Here is a 23,775-nt window from a genome sequence, read left to right as displayed (position 1 = left end):
TTTTTGATTCAGATTTGAATGATAGTTTAAATAAGGTTTTAATATGGTTTTGTGCCAATATTGTAAATGCGTATGTATATGATTAATCCATATGTGGATTGGGTTTTGTTTTCTTTATTCACTGTGAATGGAAGTGAAAACGAAGAAGATAAAAGTTGATGAAGAGGAAGAGATTGTACGCCTTGTGTGTGAAAATTTCGCGCCGATACCTTTTCATTTACAATAGGGAACTGTGAAAAACTCTAGCACATTAAAACTTTTATATTTTCACAGGAAATTAGTACAAATTTGTAGTCTTAATGCTTTTAAATAAAAGAAACTAAGTGTATATATAAAGGGCAACAAAAAGAGGAAGTGTGTATTGGCTTGTTCTGCTACCACAAGCGTAGCGTCGAAAACGACGAGACAGTGAAGCAGCAGAAAATTAACAAATTGTGATTCAACACGCCGTGCTCATATTACAAAAGGCGGTGGTGGTTATTCGGTAAATATTTCAATAAACAAATAATGGCTCCGGCGAAAAAACGCGAAAAAGATAATGCATTAGCAGCGCCGGCTTCTCTAAGTAATGGTGCTAACGGAAGTGTTAACTCTGGTAATGGGGGTGGAGTATCTTCGGCAACAGCTGCTGCTGCATCTGCAGTCACAGCAAGTACTGCAACTACAAGCGTTGATAATGCGAAGCTCAATGGGCATCAGCAAGAGCAGGAACTTTTTCTACAAGCTTTTGAAAGTAAGTTAACTATCAGCAAATAAAAAAATGCACTAAATTAAAACATACAATTTCTGTTTAGAACCTACCCAGATATATAGGTTTTTACGCAATCGTCATGGCACCAGTGTATGTAATAATTATATTGTCGTTCATTGTTTGCGTCGATAACATTTTTTTTTTATTTTAGCCTATATTTTTAAATCGAACACTTAGTTATATGAAGGACCGCATGTCGCGAAACAATAAAAAACGCGCAACATTCAAAGTTAATTCAATATTGCAGCAAATAACACAAAAAACAGAGATAGACTCAAATAAATATTTGAACATCATTTACAATGGGTTGTTTGATAAAAGTAGTTGCAGCGATCAATGGTGGAATGCGGGAGAGTCAGTTAGTGTCGAAGCTACTCTTTACAAGATAACAAAAAACAAGCGAAAAGATAGCACCTCAGACTTTCAGGAAATTATGGTAATTTTGGTTTTTAAATGGTAGCAATATATTTCCTTATTTAATGAATTTCAATGTCTACATTTTAATCTAGAGTTACAGTTCAGATGTTGTTTACAATCCAGATGATGATATTAGTCCCTTCTCAACTATCAGCATTCCGGTACAATCAATGCGTCCTCTGGGCGATCAACATACGATATATAAACTATTGTTTCGTATTAAAGTCTTACCAAAATGTGATAGCAAGACAATTGATGAAAACAGTGAGAATGGCGGTAAGTGAATAAAGCAGATCTATTAATATTTTACTTGAAAAAAAATTGTTATCATTAATTTTTGAATATCTTGTAATTTAAACAAGAAAAAACGTTTGTTAGGTTGCACCGAAAATATAATGCTCTTCAAAAATACAAAAGTTTCCATACAATAATGATTTTGATCGGTCTGTTTATATGACAGTTAAATGCTATAGTAGTTCGATCTGAATATTTTCTTTGGAAATTGAACCGTTGCCTTGGGCAATAATCCATGCCAAATACCAGCATATCTCGTCATATAAAAAAGTTTTCCATACAAATATTGAATATTGTTCGCTCAGTTTGTATGACAGCTATGTGCTATAATGGTCCAATCAGACAGACAGACATGCAGACGGAAAGGGCTAAATAGGCTCAGTTTGTCATGCAGATCATTTTTATATATATATTTTATAGGGTTTTCGTGGCAAACTTAACATATCTTGTTCAGGGTATACAAATAATTTACTTATTATAATTTTACGCTATATGCAATTTTATACTAAAAACATTAAATCAATTCAATTCAGAAACACCTTGCAAACGCGGAAAAATGAGTACGAAAATCTATGGCTGCGAGTTGATAGTATTTGAGAAGAATATATGCTTTATACCTGAGGGTGATTACGAAGCGGCGATGCAGGAGCTCAATTCGATGAGCATTAAATCTTTCTCTCCAAAAAAACGAACATGGGAGACATTGCCAGACAATTACATTCCACTGTCGTTGAAATTCGACGTTTTCAATCAATTTCCCACGCTTAAGTTTCGTCTAACCTGGTCGACCAATGAAGTGCCTGGCAATATTGATGCAAAGGATCTTAACCTTTACGGCGACTTTGCTGGTATAAAAAGTGAGGCAAATGATAAAATGCAAAGCATAACAAATGGCGTCGAAATTCCATTGAATGGCAATGTCAATCAAAATACAAATATAGGGGCGCATGTAAATCATAATAATAATTGTGTTAAAACCAACGGCGGCAATAATGGCAAAAGTGGTATTGTGTCCGTATGCGCAAAAGTGGAAAAAATACAAATAGTTTATAATTTTTTATATAGCAACAATACACGACAACAGACGGAGTACACACAGGAGGTAATATGTCCATGGTGTGGTCTGGATTGCTTGCGTTTGTATGCGTTGCTTAAACATTTGAAATTGTGCCATGCGCGCTTCAATTTCACATATCAACCGGCAGGAAATGGCGCACGTATTGACGTGACCATAAACGATTCTTATGATGGTTCGTATGCGGGTTCCCCATATGATTTGGCTGGTCCGTCAGGTTGTTCCTTTGCGCGTACGTGTGGCCCAGTGCGTCGTACAACTGTGACAAATTTATTAGTCTGCCGTCCGCGTAGACAGAAAACCTGTCTGGACGAGTTTCTAGTGTTGGATGAGGACGATTTAAGCAATCAGCGTCCTTACATTACAGGTCATAATAGGTGGGTTATCTTAAATTTTTGTATTATAATATTTATAATTAATTACTTTTTTAATAGACTATACCACCACACGGAGACCTGTTTGCCTGTACATCCCAAGGAGCTTGATATCGATTCAGAGGGTGAAAGTGACCCGCTATGGTTACGGCAGAAAACTATACAAATGATTGATGAATTCTCTGATGTAAATGAGGGCGAAAAAGAGTTGATGAAACTTTGGAATTTACATGTAATGAAGCATGGTTATGTTGGCGACTGTCAATTACCACTAGCCTGCGAAATGTTCTTAGACTCGAATGGCTATGAGATTATACGTAAAAATCTTTATCGAAATTTCATCTTACATATGTGTTCACTATTTGATTATGGGCTTGTTTCACCGGAGACTGTTTATAAAACTGTACAGAAGCTACAGGGTATGTTAAGTAAATATCCCGAGGGTCAAGAGTTGATGTCCAAACAACGTGAAGCACAATTGAAATATTGGCTTGATGTGGGCATATATAAACAAGATGAGCAGAAGCTTAAATCACCACAAAAGCAAGCTCCGAAACCCACGAATATTTCTGAAGTGTTAGGCACAGCTGGTGATGATGTCTGTGGTTCAAGCAGCGTCAGTAAAAGTTCAGAAAATAAACCAATGCAACCACCAACAAAGCGTTCAGCTACAGCTGTTAAACGTGCCAGTCTGCATCTACAAAACTGTCTAAACGGTAGCGGCAACAACACATCCGATAAATTGATAAATGGTGGCGGTAGCAAAGGTGTTGCTAAAAAGACTGCATCTCAAGCGGTTGACGATCAAGAGCCTCCCGTCAATACCAGTGCAAATAGTGGCAGTACTAAGGTGTCAAGCGATAGACGTGAGCGGCGTGGTGAGGTTAGCAGCAGTAGTAGGCGAAGTAGCACAGCGTCAACGACAGTGACGTCAACCACAAATGAGCGCGATGTAAATAATGAGCGAAAAGATGCGCCCCAAAATACAGAGCGTCCACAGCGTGGTGGTGGCGTACTAACAAATAGTGCCACAAATGCCGAATCGCGTGCCCAAACGAGTAAAAGACGATTGTCGGTTAAAGGTGAGTTTTAAGATCAAATTTTTTTTTGTGCAAACATACATATGTGCATAAATTGCGATATTTAATTGTATTTAAAATACAACAAAAAAGTGCGCATAGGATTTTTGATATTGCTAGCTAGTTATCACAATGTAGTCGAGCAACTATTTTAATTTATAGGAAAAACTAGTAACTTGTGTTATATTTGGACAATGAAACTATATAATTGCAATTTTTATCCCTGAATAGGGTTTATTAAGTTTGCCAGAAAGTTTGTAATACTTAGAAAAATTCGTCAGAGGCCCAATAAAATATATACATATGTATATAAACAATCAGCATGAGGGGCTGAGTTGATTTTGCCATGTCCGTCTGTCTGTCCGTCTATCTGCATATAAGCGAACTAGTCCCTCAGTTTTTAAGATTTCGATCTGAAATTTTGCACACATCACATGGAACTGCCGAATCGGATCACTATGGTATAGCATATAGCTGCCATACAAACTGAACGATGAAAATGAAGTTCTTTTATGGAAAACTTTATCTATGATACCATATCTTCATGAAATTTGTCATCGATTTTTGTCTTAGGCAACGCTACAATCTTCAAACAAATTTTGTAAATCGGACCACTACAGCATATAGCTGCAATACAAACTAACCCAAAGAAATAGAATGTATAAAAAATTTTTTTTTATATGTGAAGGGTATTGTAGCTTCGATGCTACCAAAGTTAACGTTATTTTCTGTATTGTTTTTTTAGTTATTATAGATTGACGATAGATTTATATAAAAATATTAATATAATATTTTAAACACGTATTGCATTATTTTCATGTGACTATATTGAAGATATGCTGAAAGAAAAGTAGTGTTGCGCATCTTTTTGTTATACGTATATTTTTTTTAAACTATTTTATTATTATATAAATATGCATTAATTATTACTTCTAATTAACATTTATTATCATAAATATGCAAACTCATTATGGTTACATCGCATCATAACACGTCATTCGCATCGAGTTTATACGTTAATCAAACATCACTTCTATTTCAAGTATCTAAACGGTTATCATACGTTCGCAGCATTTTAAAAACTTTAAATTTTCCATTCACATTCTCACCTTCATCAATATAGAAGATAGATCTTCATAAAACAAAATATATATAATATTATATATTATTTGCAGTCATATATGGATGTATGTATACATATGTATTTATGCTATTTTAAATATTTTACTTTCAATTTTCTATAACCTGTTTTGCTGGTGGTCACTTGTTCTGCTATTGTGTTTAATCATAAGTTCTGATTTTGATATTACCGTTTATATTATGACACTAACTCATAATATAAAATAAATAAAACAACAGATCACATTACGCTCATTTTCTATCGGTCAATCACCACTTCAAACCATGCCACATACGTAAGTCCATACAACATTCGCCACTCACCACTTAGCGCTGCTGCCTTAAATGAAAATAAACAAAAAATTAAATAACTAAATTATCAAAATTTTTTTAAAACGAAATCGTGCGGGTTTCTTTCTTTTGTTTTCTTTTGGTCTTTTTTCTCTTTCTCTCTCTCCCTTATACAATGTTTGCAGTTATTGAAGATGTGGAAGGAGGCGGCGATGGCGGTGAATGTGGATGTGTTGGCGCTGATAGTAATAGTGAAGCGTTGGAAGCAAGTTATAATGCTAGTGATGTCTGTAATGGTGCTACTGTTAGCAACATACCGCAAACTATCTTACAAAGTGAATTGACACAAATACCTGTTAATGATGATCATGATGATGATATTGGTGATGATGATAATGATGATGAGGTTGCTGACGATGCAAGTCACTTAAGTGCTGAACGTGATGTTCGTGCTGTTGATGTCGGTGTTGATATTGATGTTGATGTTGATGCTGGTAATGATATTGACGATGACCTTGATGCCGAACTGCGTGCTGATGTGACAACCGCGTCCACTATAACCTCAGACGCTACAGTAGCCACAACTACTGAAGCGGATAATGCTCTAATGGAAAATGTATTGGACAATGCATTAACTATTTAAATATAACTAAGTTGCTATACACCTACACTCAAATCTCACTAAAGTAGTGAAGCAGTACTTACATAAAGCATATAAGTGCAATTGGTATTGTTTTAGCATAAAATGTCTAGTGGAAATTTAGAATTAGATTTAGCAAATGCTAACATATATGTTTACTAGTATTTTAAGTTAGTGCGATGTATACGGCGGTTAAACTTGAGCAAATTTGCTAAATGCATTGAAAAATATGTTTAAATGTTTGTTGCATACTTTCAGGCCAATATGGACTCGGATTTGTTCAGATCTATTTCTATTGTAAAAAGTGCAGTGTTAATTGTTTGTATGTATGCTTTTTGCAATTAGAGATCCTATACTGAAGATTTTGGCTTGAGCTTGGCAACTCAGAGGCTACTATCTTTTCAAGAGACACTTTATATACACTTTCGTTTTGATATCTATACCTAGAGCCTACAAAGCAATAGACAAACTTATGATAACAGTATACAGTATATAAATCTAAAATGCAAAATGTGTTTTGTTAAATGGATTAGGGCAGTTTAGAGCGCTAAAAAAAGCCAAAACTTTTACAATCTATTCTGGGAGTAAAGAAAAAGAAATCGACTCTCATTTAAAAATGTTTATATTAACGTTTTGGTAAAAAATAGCGGCTACTGAGCAAATTTTCGTAAACGCAGTAATTTTAGAAACTCTGCTAACTGAAACAAAATAAAACAATAAAAATTGTTAACTTCGACTGCACCGAAGCTGTAATACCCTTCACAGGCGCATATAAGGATATATAAAGATCTTTATCTTTATCTTGATTTTGACCGTTCAGTTTGTATGGCAGCTATATGCTATATTCTGACTTTCTACCTTTGTTTGAAGACTGCAGCCTTGCCTTGAACAATAATGCATGCCAAAAAGTTTTCCATACAAGAACTTGATTTTGATCGTTCTGTTTGCATGGCAATTCTACGATATAATAATGTGTTTCGGATCCGAAAGTGCTCTTTAAGCTCAAAAATTTTTATTTTTTATTTTTTATTTTTAATCCTAGACTGGCCTAAAAGAGTGTTTCAGCTGCGGTAGTAAAGCGAATTCTTATTAATTTGTAGTTCGGCCGAGTAATGTAATTTTGTCTTTGATAGTAAAAAAATAGATTTTTTACTGTGCTGATTCATTAAGGCTCAGACAGACTTCATTGATTATATATATATTATTCTCCCAATAATATTTAGGGAATCCTAAACTTATACTGCACTAATATCCACATACAAGTGTACTGCCGAATAATTTAAAGGTTAAATCAAACTGCATAAATATAAAATGATCTAATGGCCTTAAGTTTAAGAGACTTTTAAGTAAGCTCACTATCCTGCCTTGGCAGCATTTAAGTTTTTCACATTCATATGTTTTTGTTTTCTTAATTTATCTGTGAATGGTGAATAAATAGCTACCGGGGATTTAAAGGGGTACACCTAATGTGACAGCCTAAAAAAATGCGATTTTTGGGAATTTTAAAAATACACAGTAAATTTTTTGAAGAAAAAATATTATTTTAATTTTTATATTATATTTTTCGAGTTACACGCGATCTCGGATGGCGCTAAAAACGGGTCTTCCAATGCTACAGTGATTTTGGCCTTCTGCCTGGATGAAACCTACAGAAATCTCTTTAGTAGATATTGTCCATATAATGATCTACGATTGATAAAAATTAAAACTTCTCAATAAAATGGCCTTTCAAATTGAGTACTGATCGGATCTTTTAACTTCGATTAATCATTCTAGCAAATTCGAAAAATGCTGTTTCGAGAAAAACGCGTTTAGAAATAAACTGATAGAGCTGATTGAACTGAGCGGTTACACTTTAGAAGCCTGTAACTCCAAAATTTTTTGAAATATTCATTTAAAATTTTAGTTTGGTATTTTTAAAGATCTATCGAAATATGTCAGAAATAAAGAAAAACTATTTTTTCAAAATTTTATACTAGGTGCCCGCTTGTACATTATACGATGTATACAGCACTTCGAAACTAAGAGTTTGCTTTGTCTTTACAACTTCTGGGAAGACTTTATGGTATTCGGTTTTCTGCCTCTAGTATGTAAACTCACTATTAGTGGCATTTGCCACTAGGGATGATCTGGGTTTTGGTACAAAATTTTCGACTAACATCAAAAATTAAAAACACTTAAATTTTTCCAGACTATTTATTTTTTTCGATTACTGGAGGGATGTTTAGCTTTTGAAAGTAACTCATTATGCACCTCAAATTAATTTTTTTGTTTTAGGAAATGTGTATTATTTGACCAAATACCAAATGCGGCTTCATTGTAAATAATAATAATTAAATTATGGTGGCTAGGGGAGTTCAGAAGTATGGGCATTGTTTCATGACTTTCAAAATCTTTTAGAATACCAATAGTTTACGTTCCATTTTTCAGTATGGCTTTACTAAAGTATTGTGCAATATTACTCAGTGCTGCTACAAAACTACAACAAAGCCATTCACAGATTTGTTATGATTTTTGAATAAAACAACCTCCATGAAAGTAAGTTTTGAAGATAACACATCAGGTTTTCGTTTAATACTTAGTTTTTGGTCTATTAATATCTATATTTTTATTCGTATCTACATACTTTTAAAACGAAAAGTTGACAACTATCAGTCTTAAGAAAGCAATATATATAATAATAAATTGCATTTTTAGGTAAATAACACTTTTAGTATTTATATTTATTTATAATCGAAGGAAAGGTATTTTGTATTTATTTCTTAAAGAAAGCGCAAAAAATTACTAACTTTTCAAAATTCAGATCAACTATATATGTACATATGTATTATATAGAAATACTACTTATTTTGGGTATATATTGTAAGCGTTGGAAATTATGTATAGCAAATATATTATTTAATTATTGAATTCGGCTAACCGCTTGCAATCTTTTTTTTTCTGACTTTCTTCTCACATCATACCCCACTTTATGTACAAACTTCACTTTCTTGCAAAAAAACAAAAAAACCAACAAAACAAAATTCAGATGCATCACAACCCGCCAGCAAACGCAGCCGTAACTCCGAAGGCCACAGCAGCGGCAGCGGTGGTGGTAGTGGGGCTGGCGGTACGACCACCCGTACAGCTGCACAGCGTCAATCAGCTGAAGGTGTCCACACTACCAGCAATAGCAGCGGTAAGCAAACGAACGCCACCGGTACTACGACAGCCAATAGTTTGACAACGACACTGCCGAAACGTTTGGTCACTAGACGTCAATCCATAGCTGGCACTACCAATACCAATCATAATAACAACAATAATGCCGCCGAAGTAACACTGCCAAAGTCCTCTGCCAAAAATGCAAGTAGCACTACTATAGCAATAACAACAACAACACCTGCCAATGCTACACACCATTCATTGCGTACACGCCTATCAGTGCCATTGACGAAAGTGGATAAACGTTAAACAGCAAAAACAAAAGCGATAGCCAAATGCAAAGGGATAGTGGTGTGTGTGTGTCCTTTTTCACAAATGGAATAATAACAGCAACGTCAGCGACGTTGAACGGTGTGTTTAAAATATTGCTCGTTACGTTTATGTTAAGTTTTTATAATTTTTAAATATTGATTTTATTTTATTTAATCTGAACATACTTAAAATGAATATTAATATTTGTAAACCGCTTTAGCATTAAGTAGTTGAGTATACCACATATTTACTTATTTGACTGTCTATAACTACATATTGTATGATCCTCTTCTTTTATACTTTTACATATTAAAAAAAACTGACTTTTTACACTTTTGAAATCACCTTTACATGCGAAGTTGTTTGGTATATTTTTATAATTATTATTTCACTGATTTTTATATACATACATATTCATATTCAATTATTACAGTTTTCGAATTGACATTCAATAATTTGTAATTCACGGTTTTATGCTCTCAACAAACCGCACTGATTACAAATGTAGCATAGCGCCAATAAATATATATTTAAGAGTATGTTTAAATAACACTAGAGAAATATAACCAAATTATATAGCGGGTATGTACACAAGGCCAAGTGATGGGTAATGTATATTTTTTTAAACATATTTACGTTGAATAACGATATTCGACTACATTACATATTCGTAGATTAATGCATGCATAATTGTAATTCAACTAAAAATATGAGCATATAATACAAACATGCCTACAAATTAAACTTATATACATACATACATAAAAATGCGAAATACATACATATATATAAAGAAAATTTAGAAATTCAATATTTTTCTTAGCATCTAAAGGCTGTTTCAGGTAATCGGCTAATCAATTGAAGGTCTAGAACTTGTAAATTACATACATATGCATTAGTATAAGTAAATATGTATTAAATAAAAAATACACAGCATTTATGTATGGATTTGTAAGCGAAAGCAAAATAGTTAAATAATATAAAAGGAGCCGCACTGCACTTGCGTTATATTACTGTATAAACCATGAATAATTGAGAAGAAACCGGTGGAGTCTTTGCGTAATTTACAATTATTACAGTGTTTAAAATATTTTTTTACGCATATAATTCTTCACAAAAAGCATTTAACTTTTTAAGTAACAAGTCCTGGCGGCTATGGTAATGTAGTGGCCTGAGCTGATCACTCGCTATCTAGGACCTGAATTGAAGTTGCAGTGGAATATGGGTTCGTTCCCAGTTCCGATTAAGATTTAAAGTGGTTTTCTAATAGCGAGTGCACCTCGGCAAGCGTTGGGCTAGCAAAATGTTTCAGCTAAAATCAATTAGTTGTTCGGAGTCGGTTTAAAACTTGTAGGTAAAAGTATTTATAAAATTACAGCGAGTTATGTACGCATCCTTGATGGGAGAAGGAGCTTGCTCAATATTCTAATAGTGGTGTAAACACCAACTAAATTGATTCATACATATGTAAAAAGAATAAAAAACTTAAAATAGTGTTTTTTTGTATTCATTCACTTCATAATCAACTGTTAAATAATAAAATAAACTCACGATTCATTGAGTTTCGCAATAGCACGGTCTATGTAAATAGCATGTATGCGGGTTTCGACTCGACTCGACTAAAATCTTATTAACGATTTAAAAATGTTATTTGGTACTACAACAATACGAACAAAGTACCACTGAATACTTCAAGCATTTGAAAAGTTTGATCTGCATAAGACTCGGTGCGTTAAAGAGGCTTCACTTAGTACAGAAAAGTCCCCGATAGTTTGTAGAAAAAAATTCTGCCATTATATATTTGTACGCATATTCTATGGCATTTAAAAACAGCCAGTTATAAATGTAATAATAAAGTGCAACAGAGTGTGGCATAACAATGCGCGTACGGAAATACACAGAGATATATAATTATATAAGAGAATTAAGCAATAAGTAAATAAGCGATAAATAAAAAAATAAGTGTATTTAAACAACGTTGTAGTAATAAATGCAGATATTTTTTAATATTGAAATATACTATAAATTTAAAATTCATTTTGTGATATTTCTTAACATATTTACTTGATGCCATCTGGGTAGGAATACGCAAAATCTCATATTCGAACAGTGAGATTGGGTTTGTTTCTGAACAGCTATATATATAATATATTACTAGCTGCGGGAAAAGTGTTTCTAAGCCAAAAAACTAGCATAAGTGAGCACATGAGTACACGAGCGTAAGAAGTAAACAGAGCTGTTAGTTTCTGCTAGCGAAAGTTCTGCTAAGTGATAGGCTTGCGTTGTGACAATTCACATTCTATTGATTCAGTTTCAAGCGTTGAAATGATATGATTATGAAAAATACAATTTAATATAATTTTTTCTAGTTTCCCGTTTCTTCACTTTTCGGCTATTTCGCTCTTTGTGAGAGTAAGTTTTAAATTTTTGTATTCTTCTTTCTGATATCTAGCAGCTACTAGCACTTCAGAAACAAACCTATTGATAAAGCTTTTCTTTCAATAAAGTTTTAGGTGAATCAAATCTTCACGCCAGTTACATTAAATAAAGATATACACATAAAAGCTAAACACAATATTTATCGTCAATAACTTTTTGGTCGAAGTTAATTGAGCGAACTCTTCTCGTCTCTCTTATCAATATTATGTTGTGGTTAACATAACATTCTTATGTATCGGGAAACATAAGACTGATGATCATCTTCTTGTGTAGATAACGCCTCCGTGTATTTCTTACCTCTTGTTTTTCGCTACTGGGCAGATGGGCATTAAGCTAGATCAACAAACAATTGGCAAGCAAACATATTTGCAATGCTGCAGTCTATCTATCCATAAGCACACAAATTTAGACTACGAAATCTCTGGAAACAAAAGATGTAAAATCATGGAGTTCATCTCGATTTTTTACGCCCAAGGTCGATAGCATGCTTTAAAATTATTGAGGAATGTTTTCTACCGCTACAACAACAATATGCAGTGAAATCATCACACCTTCTCAAGGAGTTTTCCAAATTTAAATATCTTCACACATCTTGGACCAAACAACATTTGTAATATTGTTTTCTATTTTGATGATACTCTCACCGTTTCCACCAAAATTAACCCAACATTTGTTCGGCAACGTTGGATTAGATTCTCAAATAATCATCATTAGCATAAAGTTTTCTTCTAGGTTATACAATATATATAGTCATTGAAATGTATTAAAAAATTTAAAAATGATTAAAGAGGTCTTGAGGTTCTCCTGGAAACTTTGTAAATAAAATGGCACAACTCTTTTTATTTTAAATATATGCAAGAAATAACAGCAGAAGGTGTAATGACGCATGTGTCACGCAGTCCGCTTTTGCGGAGGGCTTAATAATTCCATTAGTTTGTTCTTTCTCATATTTACCTTCTGCAAATACTGTTTTCTTGCATAATCGTTTGCAGGAATAATTTCTGGATCGAAATATATATATTTCAATGAATTATACGGTGTAATTTCCGTCTGCTCACTCCAAGTTGCACTGATAAGTTGCGTCAAAACAACGGTTCGGTGCGATGCAACGGCCGCGATTGTTTCTTATAAAGAACATACGGATCTCGATGGTACGGTTCTTGCGATACCTCATAATGGTCTATCTACTCGGGGAAGGGCCGCCTAAATCCCGTCTGAATTCTCTTTGGATGAAAATGACGGACTGCAAAGCATGGTACCGCTGCACTATATAAACCTTCTTTTCGGTATCTTAAGCATTCATTATTAAAAAACTTACATAATAACCTGCCAAATAAAAAAATAAGGTCGATTACTCACACAGGAAAAAGTTATTACGGTTTGTTTTTGTAGCACGATTCGTGAGCCAGCCTGTATTTAACAAATTTAGAATCGATCTCATTGAATTTGTATTAAAATAATTGATGCCTTATACGGCTTTTCGCTTTACGACCAAGTTTCGTGGAACGTATATATCTAGGCCGTTAAGCGAGGTATGAGTGTAGTCAAACTTCAACCGTTAATATCTTTTAAACTGTTAGGTTTACCAAAAAACCGTAAGAGACCATTGTGTAGAGCATTCAATTTCCTACAAATCAGATAGAAGATCAGAAGCGAGAAATGAAGTTTTCTATCTGATAATAAGAAAAAAATAGAAAACAGTTAGGTGGAGGACCTTCCCATTACAATTAGAGCTTATACTTGAAGAGCCTTTCTTAGAAGTGTCAATCAACGAATTTTTCAGAGTGTAAAACGAAAACAAACATGCGCTTTTTTGATCCATCCTAATATATATACTTCGTGGTATTGTTAATGCACCCTGGTACATTCGTACCATGTAGAAACTGTTGACACCGTCATAAAAAAGTATGCTCAAAGTCATGAACAACGACTTCAACAACATATCAACATTGAGGCTCTCCAGCTCCTTAATAATGATGGCCCCTTACCAGAAGATTAAAGTTTACTCGCCTTTCGAGCTTGTGTAAAAAAAAAAAATTAACTAAAATAAAATAATCATTGTTCAGGTCTCTCTAAAATAGTGACTATAATACATACATATGTATAAATTTACACATCTAAAATGAATATCATAGGATAAGCATTTTGTAATTTTAAAACCGTATAAATTTAAGTCAGAAACAAATAGTTTATTAGTATTAATTTACTAGATTGCTATAAAATAAATTCCCCACGGGGGGGGTTTTTAAAAAAAAATAAAATTAAAAAAAAATCTATATATATATAATAACATATGTATATATAATAATATATATATAATATATGTATATATCATCATAGGTGATATTAGTTTCGACATAAACTTGGAATTTGTCAGATAACCCACAACAAAAATGGAAGAACATCTGTGAGGCTGCAACATAATACGGGTACAACCCGTGAACCCTCATTTTTTACTTACCAACATTATCATTAAAATTATCAATTTTTATTGGAAATATAAAATCTAGTTAGAAAAGAAAAAACATTAATTAAATTTTAACCGTTATTTATTTATTTATTTTTCTGTAATTTTTTCGGTTTGTTTTTAAGTATGAAGATCTTATAAAAATATTTCTTTTATACAATTAAATGCCTTTTACGATCGAAGGATCTCACTTTGTCTATCTATTATTAACGTCTTTTGATGAGCTTGGTAAAAATTCCTCTAGTTCGGAATCTTCAATTTCGCACAAGTGAACCGATAGGTCGCTATTTGATCCATTTTTCGAGTGAAGATTTCTGAACACATAAATTTCTTCCGATTTGTCTAAAAAAAAAAATAATGGAAAAATAAAAAAGTTTTCACAAGTATTGAGTAAAATTTTATTTTACATATTTATGATTTATGAAAAGGCATAATAAAAATTTTTGTTTAACAAAATAATCACAAAAATATCGTCTATTATGATTTTGCACTTACCACTTAACTTTCTTCTGGGTAGCATTTCACTGGTAGCTTTCGAAAATACCTCAGTGCTTGAGCTTTCACCTTCAGTTTCACTGGGTACATTAAATGAAGGTAAATATGAATCTGGATGCCGTAAGTATGCATTACCTGATGTTGAGAAAATAAATATGAAGATAGAATTACATCTAAATACTTGGTAATATGTACATATGGTATGTTAATCTAAAGTGTCAGAAGTAATACCTCTTTTAATAAATAATAGTATTAATTTGCACTTACATGAGTTCATAGGATCATATGTTGAAGGCACTGTAAAATAAAATTGGATCAATAAAGTATATAAAAAAGAAAATCGCTGTCTAAAATATTTAAAAATTTGCTATATTATGAATGATCGCACATTATGAAGTATCGCTTAAGGTAGTTTTTCAGATCTAATGGATGTTAATGATAAAAATAAAAATCTTCAGGATGACTTAAAACTAATCGACAATAAAGATCAGAATGACGAGACATGTTGAATTTCGAGAGACAGCTTTACGCGTTCGAGGTCAGCTTTATAATGATATAATCATTTAAAACTTTAAACGTTTTTTTCTCGAAACTGTGATTTCAAAGTCGGTTGTCAAAATGTATATATATCTCCCAAACTATTAAAATTACATCACCCAAATTTGCACAGGATATACCATTTCGACATCTCTTGCGACAGCATGAAAATAGGTGAAATCGGATTATAACCACGCCCACTCCCCATACAACGGCTTTATTAAAAACTATTAAAAATCCGATAAATCGAAAAACGAAGTGCGTCAGAGACATTAAGTTTTACATCCGAGATGACAAAAACTGGCTTTATAGGAGCAGGTGTTAAACTGACAATGGACGTGATGCCGCCCACATTTAGGTGAAATCATATTTCGGACCTACTATATCAGTTTCAAACACAGTTGGTACATAAGATTATTTTGATATTCTCTTGTAACTATGCAAAAATGGATGAAATCGGACAAAAAACAACGCCTACTTCCCGTATAACACAACTTTAAATTCCATCTGTTTTTTTTCACTTTCCAGAATACAAATAAAGCACTAATTAATATATATCTGCACAAAATTTGCACGAATATTTTCTTAAGGTATCTCAGGTCTAAAAATTGTCAAAAACGGACCATAACTATTCAAGCCCCCAGATACCGCAAATGTTAAGCCCAGAGTTTATAGCTGATTTTTTGCCGAAAATATCTATCAATCTGTCAGATATATAATTGAAATTCGGAGAAAATGTATTTTTGATAATAATATATTCTTGTCTGAAAAATGGGTTCAATCGGATTAATACTTCCCTAAACCCCCCATACCTAAGATAAAGATTTCCAAACTTACAGTTGACTTTATACCACATATATCGGCCAATATGCTAGTCATTTTAATAAAATTAAGAAAGCATATTTATCTAATAACACAAAGATACACTGTGCCTAAAATGGATAAAATCGGTCGAAAACTTGCCCTAGCCCTATGTAACTGACTTTTCACGATTTTAAACGTCCGGCTGACTTTACTCGATCTATATGTATGTTTATATTTATATATAATATTTATAAAATAGCTTGAAAATAAATTCTCAAGTATATCTGAGCGGTGTCAAAAATTAATGCAATCAGCACTTACATTTCTACGCCCCTAATGATTTTAGTATAATTTTCGCTGATGGAAGTAAAATATAGTAATAATACTAAGTAAATTTATGACCTTCAAAATAAGTTAATATGATACCAAATTTGATTGTAATCCATTCACCATTTCGTCGAACAATGAAGTTGAAACTTTTCGCTACATTTCTTAATATAAAGTTTTGCCAACACCTGAAGGCATTTCCCCGGCTCTGACCCTTTTAAGTTGCAAGAGTGTGAAATGTTACGCTACATTCGAACCCTTCTTTATTTGTTTTATTTTACTTTTTACTATCAATATGTACAATAGATTAGTAAATACCTGGATTTGTAATGAAGTCTTCATTCTCAAAGTTAATTTGGGGGCTCAGTCTTGAAACATCATCATGATTTATAAGCGGCAGTTCAAAAGGTCGCATACAACTCTCTAACTCAGAGTCGATGCATTCGGATGTTAAGTCTTCATTTAAAGTCACAATATCTCGTGTAGGATCAACACCAATGCACATATCTAATAAAATAATAAACATTATTATAACAATTTGATTATTAGTATTAGAAAATTTGTTGCATAAATTTTCGTCAGCCTTCAAGCCGTCAATTCCAACTGGTACTTACTTTGCCCTGCATAGGTACGCCGTGGTTTAGACTCATTGCTATCATTACTATGGAAGCTCGACGAATCAGCAATTTCAGCACCAGGTACCTCAGTTATATCCGGCAATGGATTATGGCTCTTACGCACCCAATCTGAACAATCCCAATGGTATTGCCCATGGTTGACGGTTGGATAATCCGTGTATGGTGAGTGGCAAACATTTGGCACCGTTACTTGCATAATTTTGCTACAACCGGTTTTTAAAGCTGTATAATCTAGTTTTTCTAAGAAAAAAACAAATAAAAAGAAATAAGTTATCTATGTCTATGATTTTAGACGTTTGAATGATGAAAAAATTGTGGGACAATTTTTGATATTACATATATGAGAATTCCATAGTTTGGCATCCTTCTACAGTTTACCAAAACAAAGCTCGTTTATTGGTAGACATTTTTAAGAACTAGTGGATCAAGTCCCCTCCGAAAAAACATATTAAGTTATCAACATCTAGGTCTTATGATAAGCTAAGTATATTATAATTATGTACCGATGGTTTATACAATCAATATTTTAATTTGAGTAATAAATTCTAGGGAAATCTGCTTTTTTATTGTTAGATATTGCTATTTGGAACTACTATAGCCTATTTGATGACGTCACTATTAATAGGAATTATTATAGAAGGATATTTTTTCGATCCCGATAGAAAATGCATCCGTGTTCGCGTTTCAAGTACAAAAATTCTTCTCTTAAAAATCCATTAGACGAGACTGGAATTTTTAGTTGCCTTAATTTGACGGATAACATGTTTGTCTTGATGTTTACATTCGTCTACATAAACAAGAGAAGCTTAGCTTAGGATCTTCAGAACCTAGCTTACATTACAATATACACATTTATGGTATATATACATACATGCACATCAAATATATTTACTCACCATTGTTAAGCTTATTCTCACTAAACGTCTTCAAGTGCATTTGCTCGGCCCAGTCGCGTTTCTGTATGGGATCGGAATCATTTAGATTCACATGTTCATTATTTCGATTGATCTTCTGATATTCGAATGGTATGTTTTCTAGTTCATCACCCGCCGATCCGTAACTGCGCAATATATCCAAGTTATTTACGAAGGTTGTGTGACCCGTGTACAAATTATCATTTGTCGAAGCCGTATAGCTCATCGGCCGCTGATTTATCTCCAAATTACTCATTTTAGCGATGTTCTTGGCATACTTCTCCTTACAAACGAGAGAATTCAAATTTTCACCTTTATATGGATCTTTATTACTCGAATTTTGACCGCTCGTACTGCTGCTCTTCCGAAAAACTATACAACAGAAAGCAACAAGTACAACTACAACAATGAACACTATGCCACCCACAATGCCAGCTAATTGTTCCATTGAGAGATTTCTCAATTTGGTTGATATCGAATTGGAATATAGGGGATCACCGCAGCTGGCGCCCGTCAGATAAGATGGACAAATGCAACGAAAACTGCCCGCCTCATTGATGCACGTCGCGCCATTGCCACACGGATGATTATCACATTCATTTACATCGATCTCGCATGTGGGTCCCGTATAACCGCGACACATGCAGTGCGGCGTGCCATCACCCTCCTCGCAGACACCGCCATTCTTGCACGGATTTGGTGAACAATATTTACCATATTCACAGCGACGACCCGATAAGTGCAATGGACACGCGCAGCTATAATTGCCGAACTCATGCACTTCACAGCGTCCGCCAAAGAGACACGGCGCAGAGGCGCAAGGATCCATATCCACCTCACACATTTGACCCGTGAAACGCGCATGGCAAGTGCACTTGAATTTATTCTCACTCAAATCAATGCAAATACCGCCGTTGAGACACGGCTGTGCGCCACAAATGCCCAGTTGTACGAGCACGCTTGTCGGATCACAAGTGAACTCGACGTTTGTGAAGCGCTTTAGGGCTGCCACTGAACTGCCACCCGATATGTATAGCGGTAAGGGCTCCAGCGCGATTTTAATGTCTGACATGCAGCCAATGAATCCCTTTTGAATATCCTCGAAACCGATGATGGTAGGATGTGGCTTCACTTCGGCGCCGACGAATATATCATTCGACTGTATGTTGAGTATGCCGTTAACACCAGGCGCACTACCTTGCGATACATGTTTGCTGTCCACCGTCAATTTTGCGCTGTTCAATATGCGCTCCAGTGTGATTGTATGCCACTCGCCATCGGCTATATAAATGCTTGAGACGCATATTTTACCCTCGCCTGAACCCAGCTCGTAACGGTATTGTACAGCGCCATTGAATATCTCCAGTATGTGATAATCAATACGCCCGCTGGAGAAGAGTAGAGTGCCCGTTTGCTGCACGGTGCGTATTTTTAGCGAGTATACAAACTCTTGCTCCAGTATAGTTTTTGCAACCGCTTTATTGATTTTATAATGCGCATAGCTCTTACCGCTGAACGAAACCGAAGTGAAACGTGCACTGCAGTTGCCGTGTTGACATTTCGTCACTGTCGATTTGCTATCACAAGCGTGTCCCGTAAAACCTTGTGGGCATATGCACTGATAGCCAATAGTTGTGTTGGCGGGCCAGCAAGTTTTCTCCGGCGGACAAGGATCAGACGAGCAAGCATTGATCGGCTCATTACAAATTCGACCGCCGTAACCTTGCTTGCACTGGCACTCGTTGGCATACTTGTATGTGGGCGAGGCGAAGCTGGCGACATCTGTCGAATAAGTATTCAACTGACGCTTGTTCAGACGTATGCGATTGAAACAGTCGCCTTGCGCGCAAATGTTGTGCGCGCAGGTGGGCGACATTATCTCCTCTACCACCAGATTGGTAGCGTCCTCAATGTCATCGATGAAATTCAACAGGACTGTACGAACTTCGGCCGTAGTGAAATACTCCTCGGAACTAGGCGTAATTTGTTGCTTACGTACAGCAAATAAAACATTCAGATTATCAGCAAGCGTCGGTTGCTGGCGCTTACTACGCTCCAGCATGACATTGTCCGAGTCCTGGGGCTCCTTGTGCGCCGTATGGCTATTCGATGCTTGTATAGCGATTACTGTGATGTCCTTTTGACGGCACCTTAGTATGGCGCGTAAAGCGCGTATGAAACCTTTACGGTGACTCAATATGAATGATTCGGGCGTGACTTTACGAAAACTTATTATAATCGCGTTGCGCGTCATATCGCCTGTTATGAGCTCCACATTCAGCTTGACCAACACATGCGACGTAAACTTGCCATCGGTAACGGTTACATTAATGCGATACATACCAATATCCAGATTGCTAATTGCATAAAGTGAACCATTATTTTGTGATATGTTGAATAGCTGCTTAGTCACGAACAATTCACCGCTTGTCGGCGTTAGAGCGTACAACAAATTGTCGTATTTATCCTGATCGCTCGCATGGACACGGCCGAGAAAACCGCCCATGTAATCGTCGTCATATGACTTCACAGTCACCTCTAATGGCGTTATGACCGGCGGATATTGACTCTCCTCAATTATGCGTACGTGCACCCAGGCGTCCGAGTAGAGCGGCGGCGTGCCGTTATCAAAGACGCGCACCTGCAGCGTGTAGATATCGCAAATTTTGTGGTTGAAACGTGCCGCCGTGCGCAACCAGCCATCTTGGCCGATGCGAAAGAAACCGCCTTCATTGCCGCTGCGCAAATCGAAGGTGTAGGGTGCGGTATTGGGTGCCTCATCGGCGTCGCTGATTTCAAAGAGTAGCACATTGTAGCCCAATTGTTTGTTTTCCTGCAGCACCACACTGTAGTTCTGCAAGCGGAATAGCGGTGGATTGTCATTCACATCTAAAACGTCTACATAAATGCGCACATAGCTACACTGTTCGGGCACACCGTTGTCGCAAGCTTTGATCTCCAGCAAATAATTAGCATTCAGTTCACGATCCAATGCATTTATCACAATTAATTGACCGGAAAAATCTTCAATGGCGAATTGATTCAAATGATCGCCGCGCTCGATATTGTAACGAATAATGCCATTTTGTCCCGCATCTGCGTCGGTGGCCAGTGCCTGCAGTATCTTTTGCATTTTTGGAGCATCTTCGCGCACCTTCGCGCGATACATATTCTGTGTGAATTTCGGCGCGTTATCATTAACATCCAATACAGAAATATTTACCGAAGCCATGTTACTGAGGGGTGGCGTACCGCCATCGACCGCTTGTACCGTTAAGAAGTACGCCTTTGTGCGTTCATAGTCCAAATCGTCATTTATAAATATGCTGCCCGTCTTTGAATCGATGCTGAATTTGTTATGCTCATTGCCGCCCATAATGAAATATAACACATCTGCGTTGACGCCGATATCTTTGGAGGTGGCGAAAATGCGTAGGACTTCCGTATTGACAGTGGCATTCTCGTAGACGTACGTTTTGTACTCTCTTGTGCTGAATTCCGGTGGATTGTCGTTAATATCGAGCACATTGATTATGAGTCGTGTAATCGACAACTGTTTTGGATTACCACTATCGACTGCCTTGATGGACACATTGAATATGGAAATGCTTTCACGATCTAAACTTTTCGTTAATTTTATAATACCGCTGCTACGTGATATGCTGAAATTCGGTTGTTCTTCGACAAAAGAGTAAACGATTTTACGATTTAAACCAAAATCCTTATCAGTTGCATGCACTTTAGTCACAATAGTTCCTATAGGCGCATCCTCCGGTATGCTTACAATATATTGTGCCATCGAGAACTCTGGTCGATTGTCGTTGAGATCGTTAACATTGATGATCAGTTCAGAAGTGCACTCCTGTAGCAGTTCTTGGCCATCCTGCACATGTGCCGTTAAAATGTATCTAGCATGTGTTTCACGATCAATCACTTTGGCTACGCGCAATGTGCCCGTATCTTTTTCTATAAAGAAATCATCGGATCGATTGCCAGTTAAATAGTAGCGCAACTGACTATTGCCATTTTCATCGATGTCCAGTGCGTCAATTTGTATTAGTGGCGTACCGGTCATTACCGATTCATTTATTCTCAAATTGTAACGCGGTGTCATGCAAATTGGCACATTGTCATTGACATCCTGCACCGTTATTGTAACATCAGTGCTGACCACAAATTTGCCATCGGTAACGAGCACATTTAAACTATATATTGATATTGCTTCTCTATCCAAAGGTTTCGCCACAAACAGTTCACCGGTTTTTCCAATTTGAAATTGCGAATATTTATCACCAGACATTATGTAATAACTGGTTATACTCTTCTCCGCATCCAGATCGGTAATGAGAAAATATTTCAAAATTTTGCCGGGCAGCGCATTCTCATGCACCGATATCTCGAATCTCTCCTGATTAAATGAGGAGGGATTATCATTGTAATCGATTATTTTTATCGACACTGGCACTTTGGACACGTGTTTCGGTTGCCCGTTGTCGGTGGCAAGTACATTGAAGTGATATTCCGACTGCGTTTCGCGATCCAGCGTGCTCAGCAGTGTTATCCAACCCGTGTAGATGTCGATGTCGAACACATTCATTGCCGTATTCGTTTCATCCTCTAGGTAGTAGCGTATATCACCATTTGAACCCATATCCTTATCGGTGGCGGTGACTTTAATGATCGATGCAACTTTATCAATATTCTCGCCAATATTCACATTATATTCGCGACTATCAAATTTGGGTGAGTTATCATTTTCATCCAGCACGTGTATACAAATTTCGCAAAACGTAAATAGTGGCGGTATTGTTTCCGTTTCCGCCATAGCAATCATATAGTGTATATCGTTAACTTCGCGATCGAGCGTTTGCATCAGTATCACCTCACCATTCTCTGAAATGGAAAACTTCCGACTTTCAATGGGTATGGAGAATTTCACCGAATAATTGCCAGATATGCGTAGTTTTGTTAATACCGAACCAGGTGGTGTTGACTCCGAAACATGCAGCTCGAAAGCATTTTTTTCGAATTCTGGCACTGTTACATCAGCACTGATAAATTGTACTGTAATGGGCACATCATTATGAAATTGTGGAGTACCACTGTCCATGGCGCGCACGAAGAACTGTGCCACATTGTTGGCGAATTCAGTGACAGGTTTCATAAGACTCAAACTGCCATCAATGTCGCTGATCGTGAAAATATCTTTGTAGGTTTCGGACACTGTTGATTCGTCAATTGTGTATTTTATCAGCGAATTTTCATTTTCATCCATATCGAATGTTTTCACCTGTGTAAATTGAGGAAAAGGTTATTTTTATATTAGTTTGACAACGAGTACTTATTTTCAAAATGCGGTTTATTCGAAATGAGTTCTATTTTATGATTAAGGAGTTAGACCAGACTAGGATATATAGTATATCTTTTTTTGGCTGTTAAGGTCTTGTTATTCAACTGGTAGAATAGTTGAAAAATAATGTTTTCCCTGTCCAATTCAAGTTTCAAAGCGTTTGGGTTAATCTTTTTCGGCGCTTAAATTTTATTTTTGATTTTTAAAATAAGGCGATGATGGTATATTAATTGCAGACTAGCACACACAGCTATTTGAAATCCTAACTGTAGCTTCACAGTACATTATCTAGTAAACTATGTTAAACT

At 35.6% G+C, this 23,775-nt stretch overlaps 2 protein-coding genes across 4 annotated transcripts in view; one reads left to right on the top strand and one right to left on the bottom strand.

The window, feature by feature from the left end:
- The first annotated feature begins 164 nt into the window (after positions 1 to 164).
- Positions 165 to 11,533, top strand: Su(z)12 (Polycomb protein Su(z)12). 3 transcript variants are annotated; one of them, XM_014235463.3, is made up of 7 exons: positions 165 to 733; positions 795 to 841; positions 903 to 1,187; positions 1,261 to 1,444; positions 1,996 to 2,914; positions 2,972 to 3,993; positions 5,586 to 8,745. In XM_014235463.3, exons 1-7 carry the CDS (start codon positions 508 to 510, stop codon positions 6,041 to 6,043), a joined length of 3,141 nt encoding a protein of 1,046 aa, XP_014090938.2. In that variant the 5' UTR covers positions 165 to 507; the 3' UTR covers positions 6,044 to 8,745. The 3 variants fall into 3 exon arrangements, with proteins under 3 accessions (XP_014090938.2, XP_014090941.2, XP_014090940.2); XM_014235465.3 differs by lacking the exon at positions 5,586 to 8,745 and adding an exon at positions 9,069 to 11,533 and having other exon boundaries at positions 173 to 733; XM_014235466.3 differs by lacking the exon at positions 795 to 841.
- A 2,933-nt stretch (positions 11,534 to 14,466) lies between these two features.
- kug (FAT atypical cadherin kugelei) overlaps positions 14,467 to 23,775 on the bottom strand; it is a 43,487-nt gene continuing 34,178 nt past the window's right edge. Inside the window, exons 17-22 of the mRNA XM_014235444.3 lie at positions 18,100 to 23,407; positions 17,180 to 17,443; positions 16,884 to 17,072; positions 15,165 to 15,194; positions 14,898 to 15,032; positions 14,467 to 14,744 (exon numbers count right to left, since the gene is read on the bottom strand). Of these exons, the coding sequence (XP_014090919.2) occupies positions 14,599 to 14,744; positions 14,898 to 15,032; positions 15,165 to 15,194; positions 16,884 to 17,072; positions 17,180 to 17,443; positions 18,100 to 23,407 (6,072 nt within the window). The 3' untranslated portion in view covers positions 14,467 to 14,598. The remainder of the gene's footprint in view (positions 14,745 to 14,897; positions 15,033 to 15,164; positions 15,195 to 16,883; positions 17,073 to 17,179; positions 17,444 to 18,099; positions 23,408 to 23,775) is intronic.

Source organism: Bactrocera oleae, chromosome 6, assembly GCF_042242935.1.
Source record: "Bactrocera oleae isolate idBacOlea1 chromosome 6, idBacOlea1, whole genome shotgun sequence".
In the NCBI taxonomy this organism is placed as follows: Eukaryota; Metazoa; Arthropoda; class Insecta; order Diptera; family Tephritidae; genus Bactrocera; species Bactrocera oleae.
The sequence above is the reverse complement of the archived record's forward strand: the minus strand, read 5'-3'. Positions and strand labels throughout refer to the sequence as shown.